At 42.6% G+C, this 12366-nt stretch overlaps 1 protein-coding gene across 2 annotated transcripts in view; it reads right to left on the reverse strand.

The window, feature by feature from the left end:
* The window catches only part of LOC6045837 (dystrophin, isoforms A/C/F/G/H), a 170685-nt gene that overhangs the window by 154759 nt on the left and 3560 nt on the right, over positions 1 to 12366 (reverse strand). For both annotated transcript variants that reach the window (XM_038252468.1, XM_038252469.1), the window contains exon 2: positions 6062 to 6153. In XM_038252468.1, the coding sequence (XP_038108396.1) occupies positions 6062 to 6080 (19 nt within the window). In that variant the 5' untranslated portion in view covers positions 6081 to 6153. The remainder of the gene's footprint in view (positions 1 to 6061; positions 6154 to 12366) is intronic.

The raw sequence follows: 12366 nt of genomic DNA on the forward strand, positions 1-12366 counted from the left end.
TTCGGTGAGTACAAGTCAAAAATAGCAACCGGTACTAGCGGCGTGACATTGTTCGCTGCGAAGGCTGCCAAGGACGATTTTCGGCCCAAGAAGGAGAAGGCGGCGTATGTCAACACGCACTCAACTGCCGAGCAAGGGCGGCGCAAGGGTGACGACGAGATCAAGGAGAAGCCGACGGACCGTCCGTCATCGAACATCAAGGTGTGCCAAACTTTGTCTCGACGACCGTTGGAAGCTGGTCAAGGAGAAAAGACTTTGTCGTCGCTGTCTGGTTGCCCACTCGCGCTGGCCGTGCAAGAGCGATCCCTGCGGAGTCCAAGGTTGCCAGAAAAAGCATCATCCGCTGCTCCACTACGAACAAGCACCCACGGAAGCGAAGCGCAGCGAGCCTGCAACCAGCGGTGTAGTCGCACTGCACCGTCAACCGACGACATCAACGTTGTTCCGTATGTTACCCGTCACGTTGTACGGAAAGAAAGGGAAAGTAAACACGTTCGCCTTTCTCGATGACGGCTCGTCGGTGACACTCCTGGAGCGGAAGTTGGCGGCAACCCTTGGCATGGAAGGAAAGCAAGCATCTCTGTGCATCCACTGGACATCCGGCATCAAGAAAAACTTCTCGGAGACGCGGGAGGTTGAGCTGGAGATTTCTGGCGCTGATCGTTCGCAGCGGTTCGTCGCGTTTACACGGTGGACAAGCTCGGACTTCCGGAACAAACGATGGACGTCGCGGCCATGGCGGAAGAGTTCGCGTATCTGCAGGATCTGCCGCTATCAAGCTTGCAGTCTGCGGTTCCCGGAATACTCATCGATCTGAACAACGTGCACCTGCTCGCAACACTGAAGCTGTGGGAAGGACGCAAAGGAGAACCGATCGCTACCAAAACGCGTCTCGGTTGGACGGTCTACGGAAGTATGCCGGTGGCTACACAGTCTTTCGCTTATCGCCTGTTCCACATCTCTGATGAACAAGCCGAAGTTGACCTGCACGAATACGTCAAGAGCTTCTTTGCGGTTGAAAGCCTCGGAGTCATGGCAGTACCGAGCGAGGAGAGCGTCGACGACCAGCGTGCCAACAAGATTCTGTCCGAAACTACCAAACGAGTCGAAGGTGGGCGGTTTGAAACTGGCCTTCTCTGGAAACAGAACTACGTGGAGTTTCCGGATAGCAGACCGATGGCGGAGAAGCGGATGAAGTGTTTGGAGCGACGCCTGGGACGAGATCCAGCACTGTACGATCAAGTACGAAAGCAGATAGCGGACTTCCAGTCGAAAGGTTTTGCGCACAAGGCGACCGCTACGGAACTAGACACTTTCGACCCTCGCCGGACCTGGTGCGCGTGATCTGGGACGCGGCTGCCAAGGTTGACGGCGTGTCCCTGAATACCATGCTGTTGAAGGGACCCGACCTGTTGACGCCGCTATTGTCCTTGCTTTTCCTGTTCAGGACTCGCCGCACGCAGAAAAATAAGGCATATTTGAATCAACAAAACGTTTTGTTGATTTGAAAATCATGATTTTTGTTGACTCAACGCTAAACGTCAAAGCAACTTTTTCAAAACAACAAAAGAATTTTGTTGAATTGAGAAAATCAAGGTTTGTTTCAACGCAAAATCGGCGTTGATTATATTCAACAAAAATTTTGTTGATTCAAACCTCGTACAGGCTGATTCTACAAAACATTTTTCTGCGTGCGGACAAGCCGCTGGAAACCATGGTGACCGACGTCGCTATCTTTGGGGCGACGTGCTCCCCAGCCCACTCGCAGTACGTGAAAAACCTCAACGCTGACGATTACAAAGCAGATCATCCGAAGGCGGCAGCAGCGATTCGCAACAAGCACTACGTCGACGATTACCTCGACAGTGTCGATACGGTGGACGAAGCAGTTGCGATGGCGCTAGAGGTAGTCGAGGTTCACGCGAAAGTCGGATTCCACATCCGGAACTGGATCTCGAACGACAAAACCGTGCTGGCGCGGATCGGAGCGGTCAACCCTACGACGGTCAAGAAATTCGTGATCGAGAAGGAGAACGGATTCGAGCGTCTGCTGGGAATGGTGTGGCTGCCCGACGAAGACATGTTCTCGTTCGCACTGAGCCTGCGAGAGGACAACATGAAGCTGCTGACTGGAGAGGTGGTGCCGACGAAGACCCAGCTTCTGAGCATCGTGATGAGCATATACGACTCGAACGGGTAAGCTCAATCCGACGCTTATCCGGACGAGGTCGCCACGCTGAACCAGAACCTGCTAGTGCCAGCCGGGAAACGTGAGTGTCTGGAGATATCAAGCAGCATCTTGAAGTTATCCCCTGTGCTGGACGACTGTGGAGTGCTTCGAGCTGGAAGTCGCTTGGAGGCCGCCAAGTTCGATTCTTTCGACGCCAAGTTTCCCGTGATTCTCCCGAACAAACATCGCGTGACCTGGCTGCTAGTGGACTCATACCACCGTAGGTTTCGCTAAGCAAACAACGAGACGGTGGTCAACGAGATACGGCAGAAGTTCAACATCCCAAAGCTGCGCGTCCTGATCCGGCAGGTGGCAAACAAGTGCTGTTTCTGCCGCATAAAAAAGGCCATCGCGGTGGCACCCATGATGGCACCCCTTCCACGAGTGAGGCTGTGCCCTTTCGTGCGCCCATTTACGTTCAGGGGCGTGGACTACTTCGGCCCGGTCAAGGTTGGACGCAGTGCTGCGAAACGCTGGGTTGCGCTTTTTACCTGCTTGACCTGCTTATCGCGAGACGTGGAGCACCGCAGGAGATATACTCGGACAACGGTACGAATTTCCAAGGAGCCAGCGGAGAGCTGTCGAAGGAATTAGCCAAGGTCAACCACAACGAACAGCACATTCAGCACATTCACCGACACCCACACTCAGTGGCGATTCAACCCGCCGGTCGCGCCGCACATGGGTGGCTGCTGGGAACGAAAGGTAAGATCCGTGAAGGACGCATTGGGCGCAATCCCGGTAGAACGCAAGCTGGATGAGGAGTCGCTGGTCACCCTATTAGCTGAAGCGGAGCATATGGTCAACTCGCGCCCCCTGACTTTCGTACCGCTGAGAGCGCAGATAGCGAGTCCTTGACCCCCAACCATTTTCTTATGCGGTTGCGGAGTTCGAGCGGTGTTCAGCAGGCCGTCAAGGATCCGGTCGGCGCAGGCGCGGCCATCAAAAACAGCTGGAACAGTATCCAGCACACAATGGACGAGTTCTGGAGCCGCTGGGTGAAGGAATACCTGCCGACGATCGCGAGAAGGACTAAATGGTTCGATGAGGTGAGACCAATCAAGGAGGGTGATCTCGTGCTTGTTGTGGACGAAGGACATCGGAACGGGTGGCTGCGAGGACGCGTTGCAAGGACGTATCCCGGCAAGGATGGCAGAGTACGTCGAGCGGATGTACAGACATCGAAGGGTCTGATGCGAGAGCGAGCAGTCGTCAAGTTAGCAGTCGTCAAGTTAGCTGGACGTTGGTGACGCTGAGGATGCTGGTGCAGATCATCATGCGACATGTGGGGGAGGATGTTGCGAGCACACCGTGCCGACTGCGCTGACTGCGCCGACCGTGCCCTTCGGAATATCGCCCAAACGCGGCCCAGAAAAAAGACTATAGTAAGATCGGTCACGTTGACAATGTCATGCTGACACCATAGGAAGAGATAGAGACAAAACAAGAATTTACATTATCATTCCTCAATCAGATACTGGAAGGAAATTACTGATTGAATTTAAGTGATTTGATTATCAGCCCCATCCGTCGTCTTCTGACGAATTTACTCTGTTTGTGACAGATTTGAACTAGGAGACTAAATGTGAGTAGAAAATTGAATTCTGTTGGGCAAAACATTAATTGGACTAAATACATCTTTCAGCTTCGAGCTACATTGCTTAAAAAAGCGTTTGCTAAAGATCCTCTGAAAACTTATTTGTCGTCGCGAACAGTTGTAGAGCATTAAATTTTCAATAAGAATCTCACTTTTGGGAATATTTGAATGGAAGTAGCGCACCCTGCAGATCAAACAGTAAGAAAGTTGGGTTTTCTATGCATTGTTTCTATTTTTCCCATAAAAACTTCACATTCGAGTATCAATGGGTAAATGTTGACCGATTTTGCTCATATTTGGCCCAGAGTCCTAAAATGGCTCAAGGAACAATTTTCAGCTTGTGGAGCAAGGTTTTGAGCAAAAGGGATCGCAGTAAGCTATGGTCGCGTCCGGTTTGTTTGATTTTTGCTCCGCGTTTTTTTCGTCTTCTGAGGATTTCCGTCAAATTCTTATCGGCTAGTTCTAGACAAACTTGTGAGTGGCAGTGGACAAGGTGGAGATGGTGGAGATATCCGGGATTCGCGTTGCGTTGCTGCATGTCCGGGAAGACGTCAATGACCTGGGATAGAGCCTCAATCGCGCAGATGACGAGGAAATCTTGGCTGATTTGATGCGGCCGGATTGGCGGCTCCTAAGAACTTAGGAGCTGCAGGTTGGGACACAATCTGGCTGTGTCTTTCGAAGATTTTAAGATTTGCTGATTCTTGGTGAGAGCTTTCCATCATTATTTGCTAAATGATTATATTCCCTTATATTATTATACTATAAATTCAATAGCCCTCCTACCCCTTCCTCACTTTCCCATTCCTTAATCCCATTTTGCCCAATTATCTGCCAAATTTACACACACCTAATTGATCCGGAGCGTTTGGTACGGTATGTCCACGCATCCTTCCTCCCCTGTAGATTCTATGGAATGTGATCCATTCACAGAATCCTCTCTGCGGTAAACACAACGCAGTAGGGCTGGCCGCTTTAATTTTTGTATTACATTTTCGGGTGATCTCGGATGTATTGCAATTATTAATATTGACAAGAAAAGTGCTTGGGGCGTAATCTAATCACAAGACTTTCCAGCATGCTTTCATCGGACTGGCTGCGTTTGTGTTAAATTAGATTAGATTAGATTAGATTAGATTGTGGAGCAAGGTTCTGGGCAATCTACTGCACACCCACGTACATATGTTTTTTTTTTGTACGAATTTTGTTGTTACAAATACCAGTGCTTATATCAAAAGACATTTCCCATCCCCCCAAAGCAACAGTAATTTGTAACGGGTTTATGGACACAAAATTAATTTAATTATTTAATGGTACATTATAAATCGAGCCGGGACCGTGATTGTCTCTCACTCAGTCGGCCTGGTTTCGTTCCCAGAAGGTCCCGATGACATTTTTCGAGACGAGATTTGTATGATCACGCCTTCCGTTGGACGGGAAGTAAATGTTGGCCCTGGTCTAACCTAATGGTTAGGTCGTTAGCTCAGTCCAGGTGTAGGAGTTGTCTCCCTGGGCCCTGTCTCGGTGGAGTCGCTGGTAGACAGTTTGACTCACAACTCACAATCCAAAGAGGTCCATACAAGAAAAACTTTTTTATATGGAGCGTGCGTATTGGACAATCGCCAATCGTGTTAAAAGTATGGCATATATTTTTTACCTTTTTTATATTTTCTTCCTCACGGCTTCGATCAGAGTCGAGTAAAAAAAATAAAAATATGTGCTTGCAATAGCCTTATTTGATCAGCATACCAAAAAAACACGCAGGCAACATAGGCTACTTAGGCCGTTGCCAATATTTTTTGAAGTTTATGTCCCTTGGCTGTGACCATAGTCGAAGGGGGAGGGGAGGGGGCAAAAAAAATATAAAAATTAAAATTACAAGCCGAGATTTCAACATTTGGATAAAAAAAAGTGTTTTAAAATGCATTTTACACGCATCCAGTTGCTTTTCAATCATTAGTTTTTAAAATATCGAGGTATTGACGTTTTTTTTTGTATTTTATGAAAATTTAAAATGTGTTCAAAGGAGTTCAAACATGCATTATAAACGCAGGAAAATGCATTTTAACTGGTTTTCAGTTGATTAAACTTTAATTTTCATTAACATTTGGAAGTTTTTCGAAAAAAAATATGTTTTTGCCCCCTGATTATTTAGGCCAGCTTTAAACGGGGGGCGACATTACCTTTGGAAAAATATTTGCAACGGCCTTAGAAATTAATACAAAAATACTCACCAATAAAAACCTGATCCATGATTCAAAGATGAATGTATCCACCGTCGCTGCTATGAATAAAATATTCTTTCACATGGTTTGCATGATGGTTACTGTGAAATGAATTGAAAATTAAAGTTACATTTGAGGGTACTTGAAACAAAAGCAAATAAATTTTAGACTGTTGTAAATTGTAATCGTAGAGTATAAAAGCGGAAGGTATATTTGCGGCAAACGCTACTGTTACACACCAGGGAGTTCCTGTTCCTCCAGTTGGAATGAGGTGATGCGTGCTATGGGCAACGCACCCCAGGAGCCCGACATTACGCAATAGCTGAGTTGAATTCAACGAAATAGATTTAGTTACAAAATATTAAACACAAATATTCTTATTCAGCAATTCCATTTGCAAAGGGCACAAGCCGAAAAAAAAAGTTCTCCGATCGGGCTCAAAATTTGTGTGCGGGTTCCTTGGTCAAAACAATTCGACTCATATTTTTTTGTTTGGCCATTAGGGTGACCTACACCGTGCTAGGGTGGTCCCAAAAATGGCAATTTTCGTTAATTTTCGCAAAAACCACATTTTTCAAAAAATCATAACTCCGCACCATTTCAACCAATTTTAGTTGTCTTAGATGCAAATGAAAGGTAGTTAGTTGGCCTTTCAAGGGAAAATAATTTGATTACAGATAAAACTAGCCAAACATTTGAAAAAGTCGAATGAAAACTTAAAATGGCGTGTTGGCCGTGTCTGGACCAAAGGGCTTATGTTTGAAAATATTTTTATCGTAACGCGTGCAAAATAAAAAAAAAAATATGAAAACGGGAAAAATCAACTTTAAAACTGCGATACCTTTAAAATTTAAGCGATGATTTATACATGTTTAGGTACCGGTTTTGAAGGCATTTAAAGAAAAATTGTTTTGTAAGTAAATTAAATTTTGTATTTATTTACTTAACCTCAAATTTACATTTGATTTATTCAAAGCTAATTAATTTTAAATATATATATAAGACAGCTGGCCTAAATGATCGATTAAACATATAAATTCACTTGCTCACTTTTAGGCTGACATTTATAAGAAGCACAGTGACTATCAAAGTCACCTTGTTTTTAAAATACAATTTGAAACGAAACTATTTTTTAAAGCTCCATTGATTTTTTTTAAGACGTAAATGGACATCACGCCATGGGGAGCGTTATTTTATTACGTAACGCAGTAGGGGGGGAGGGGGGGTCGGAGGTCGTGTTACGCTCCATACAAATTTTTTAAAATTTGTATGGAAATTTTGTTACGAGGGGGGGGGGGTCTAAAAGTCCGATTTTTCGCGTTACGTAATAAAAGAACGCTCCCATGGCTGAAGGATTATTTCAAATTATTACAAATCAATGTATATACAAATTTTCTTCGTGGAAAATACGCTTAAGGGGTCCTGTTCAAATATCCGAGACCTAGAAAATGTTTTACCTAGGAATATTTGATTTGTATAAATTTTATTTTTTTATATATTCAAAAGGAGGCGCGCGAATCTTCCCCTAAAACGAAGCTTTATGAATGATCGTTCCGTCATATTGGCGTAGGATATACAGTATAAGAAAATTATTACCGGTTGAAAAATATTTTGATTTTTTAATAGTATTTGAAAAATAAATGAAAATACTATCATTTTTTTCTATTCATTTTATTATAAGTTCCTTTTTGGTACTGAAATCTTGAGATTTGTTTAACGATAATTTGCAACGATATCAATATAGTTTGCTTGAGGATCAACATTCTCAGATTTTAGTATAGAAAAAAAAAGATATATTTATCATATTCAATGATTATTTCAAAATTAGTTGCAACTTTTTTGATATTTTTTGTCAGTTTCAATTATTTTAAATGCAACACTCTGATTTTTTGTACTTAGTTTTAAACACAATGAGCATGTTGAGTTCCAAATAATAGATTGTGATAATCATTGATTATTTGTTGGAAGAGTTATACTGATTATTATACTTTCAGTGACATTTTACAATTTCCAAATCCAGTGATTATTATTTTTAATCTTTTTATGTACCTCGTAACTTTTTTCCTAAAAAAAACATTTAGTAAAAGCTCCAAGACATTCGGTATCGGGGTGAAAGATGATGTGAGTGTGTACTTTTTTCAGAAAAAAAACTGGATTAAATTTGGTCAAATTTGAATTGAAAGGGTACGGCAAAACGGTATAGGCAAAACGTTGCTGTCAAGAATCAATTAAATAGATTCGATTACAAAAACAATATTGTTTATTATTTTTTGAGTTATGATAAAACATACTTGGGTAAGAGGGGATTAACAGGTTATCATTTAGTGAAATAACACAATTGGAGCTTTCCAATCACAATAAAGAGCTTCAAAATTATAATGGCATCCTATAAATCACTTAAAAAATGAGAAAATAGCAACGCAGTGCATGCGACTTAAAAAACAATCAAAAATATAAGAACTTTTGTAAATTAGGCTGTTTTATATCAAAAACTAAACAATAAAAAAAATATGTTTGGTTGAATTTAAGATAGCTTTGACTCCGACTCCGGCTCCGGGATACCAGAAATGCTTGGCTCCGACTCCGACTCCAGCTATTCGTGTTTTGACGACTCCGACTCCGACTCCAGCGACTCCGGCTCCGACTCCGACTCCGACTCCACATCCCTGGATTATTTATATATTTTTGCTTGGTCAAACTCAAACTTATCAAAGGTGACACCCTAGTTTTCGGCGATCATCCACCAACTGTGTTATGTTTACAGTACATGTAAATTAGACTGTCTAATAGAATAGTAACGCCATGAGGTCTCTTATAAGAACAGCACATGAGTTTCGAATTTCAGACAGGTAGTGCACATATCTATTGAAATCATTCTAATAGGAACATAATCTTTTCTTCTTTTTCAATTTGTTAGTTGCTAGAAAATGTCGAAAGACAAATGTATAGTGTGTATTCAAACTCAGAGTAACCACTTTAATTTCCGAGTGTGTAGTTAACCAGGAAAACCTAAGTCTGTGCTAAGAAAAAAAAAACATTGAAGAATACTGATAATGAAACATCTTATAGTTTTTGAAATTATAATCGTTCAGCATGAGCATGAGCATGAGAGATCACCCATGGTTGCCCCTCCGTTGCTGAACAGAACCGTAATATCCTTTCAGCACTACTGATCATATGCTTCGACGATCTAGTGGTGTTTCCCTTATCAACAGCATGTATGAATGCGCTGAAAAGATAAAACACCATGATTGCTAAAGCTAGATCAGTTGCGAATAGGTAACAGTCATTGGCCACCAACGGCGCCCGCCATGTCAGTTTGTAGATCTCGATTTTAAGGGACGGGAATGTTAGTTAGCGCAGGTTGCTACTAGGGCAGCTGATTTACTCTGTGCTTACACCCCACAAGCGCCAGGAACCTGAAAATTTGTTAGTAGGATAGGGTGTTTGGTCAGGATTCATCATAGAAGATGATGATGCGACCCAAAATCATAGTGTTTGTTGAAAGGTATTATGTTTTATTCTCAAGGCAAGCAATCGGATGCTGCGGATGAGACATTTCCCGTTTATCGGCTGTTAAGTTTTAATTGAAATGGTTTAATCTTAGACAGCCGGCTGTGGAAAGATAGAACCAAAATTGTTGGTAATTACATGATGAAGGATTTAACAGTCTGACTTTTTAATTGAGATGTTTTTACGAGTTTTACATGATTCATGTTTAGTGGGGTACTGATTAACAAAGCGAACGACGAGTTACGATGTTTATCGAGCTGAAATGGTATGATAAGGTTTTGTTGTTATTGCACATCGACGACGAACGAGAAAAACCCTGCGACCCGACCGAAAGGCACCGCAAATCAGACTGGCTCAATTGTCATCGATGACAACCAGAGCCAGCCGCACCTTTACACAAAAACACGCACGCGAAAAAAAAACGAAAAACACACCGACGACGAACGCGAAAAAAACACGACCCGACGGAAAGGCATCGCAATTCAAACTGAGGAAATGAAGAGAAAGAAGATAACATAAAAAAAAACCCAATCACCTAAAATCTAATCACATAAAACCAATCATCCCATGTAAACAAATAGCGACACAAAAGAGACGAAAATTATCACGAAAAAACAGGACTGCGCGTCCCCAGAAGCACTGCACTTTTGATGGCATTATTCAATTATTATGCCCAATCACCCCATGCCACAAAGAGCGACACAAAATAGACGAAAATTATCACGAAAAAACAGGACTGCGCGTCCCAAGAAGCACTGCACTTTTGATGGCATTATTCAATTATTATGCCCAATCACCCCATGCACACAAAGAGCGACACAAAAGAGACGAAAATTATCACGAAAAAACAGGACTGCGCGTCCCCAGAAGCACTGCACTTTTGATGGCATTATTCAATTATTATGCCCAATCACCCCATGCACACAAAGAGCGACACAAAAGAGACGAAAATTATCACGAAAAAACAGGACTGCGCGTCCCCAGAAGCACTGCACTTTTGATGGCATTATTCAATTAGGGGGAGAGGGGGTAATATGCACCCCCTAAGGGAAAACTGTGATTTCTCAACCATTGCAGCATTACTGTGGAAGAATTTTGTTCGATGTTCTAAAACAACTATTATTCTTCGTCATCCATGTGAAAAAAGTATTAAAAAACCTCAAAATTGTTCGAAAATATCAAATTTCTAAAAACATTTTTGATTCATTTCAAACAACCATGCGGGGCAATATGCACTGCAACATTGGGGCAAAATGCACTACAACAACGGGGCAAAATGCACCACAACATGGGGCACAATGCACCGGGTAAAAGCAGTTTTCACTAGTCACCACTAGATGACACCGCTGTTTTTACAAAGGAGCTTCACAGCGGTGCATTTTGCCCCGACCACGCTTTTTGCAGAAAATTCAATTAAAAATGCATTTTTTGATGTTTTTGAACTTAACTATCTACAGAATAATGAAGATTATGGCAAAAACTATATACCTCAACACTTATAATATCAATAAATGCTTTTTATACTGTCCAAAAATTATAATGAAAGTTCAATGAAAATTAGATGAAAACACAACATTTTAATGTTTTGCAAATAACTTAAGCTGTTTTTATACTACGATGCTCAAATTTTACCAGCATGGTTTAGCAATGTTAAGCTTCCAATTTCTATGATTTTTTCCCGGAAAATTCTTCCAAATACCGAGAAAAGCAAGGGGTGCATTTTGCCCCGGGGGTGCATATTACCCCCTCTCCCCCTATTATGCCCAATCACCCCATGCACACAAAGAGCGACACAAAAGAGACGAAAATTATCACGAAAAAACAGGACTGCGCGTCCCAAGAAGCACTGCACTTTTGATGGCATTATTCAATTATTATGCCCAATCACCCCATGCACACAAAGAGCGACACAAAAGAGACGAAAATTATCACGAAAAAACAGGACTGCGCGTCCCAAGAAGCACTGCACTTTTGATGGCATTATTCAATTATTATGCCCAATCACCCCATGCACACAAAGAGCGACACAAAAGAGACGAAAATTATCACGAAAAAACAGGACTGCGCGTCCCCAGAAGCACTGCACTTTTGATGGCATTATTCAATTATTATGCCCAATCACCCCATGCACACAAAGAGCGACACAAAAGAGACGAAAATTATCACGAAAAAACAGGACTGCGCGTCCCCAGAAGCACTGCACTTTTGATGGCATTATTCAATTATTATGCCCAATCACCCCATGCCACAAAGAGCGACACAAAATAGACGAAAATTATCACGAAAAAACAGGACTGCGCGTCCCAAGAAGCACTGCACTTTTGATGGCATTATTCAATTATTATGCCCAATCACCCCATGCACACAAAGAGCGACGCAAAAGAGACGAAAATTATCACAAAAAAACAGGACTGCGCGTCCCAAGAAGCACTGCACTTTTGATGGCATTATTCAATTATTATGCCCAATCACCCCATGCACACAAAGAGCGACACAAAAGAGACGAAAATTATCACAAAAAAACAGGACTGCGCGTCCCCAGAAGCACTGCACTTTTGATGGCATTATTCAATTATTATGCCCAATCACCCCATGCACACAAAGAGCGACACAAAAGAGACGAAAATTATCACAAAAAAACAGGACTGCGCGTCCCAAGAAGCACTGCACTTTTGATGGCATTATTCAATTATTATGCCCAATCACCCCATGCACACAAAGAGCGACGCAAAAGAGACGAAAATTATCACAAAAAAACAGGACTGCGCGTCCCAAGAAGCACTGCACTTTTGATGGCATTA

The sequence above is a fragment of the Culex quinquefasciatus genome, chromosome 2 (assembly GCF_015732765.1).
Source record: "Culex quinquefasciatus strain JHB chromosome 2, VPISU_Cqui_1.0_pri_paternal, whole genome shotgun sequence".
Classification (NCBI taxonomy): domain Eukaryota; kingdom Metazoa; phylum Arthropoda; class Insecta; order Diptera; family Culicidae; genus Culex; species Culex quinquefasciatus.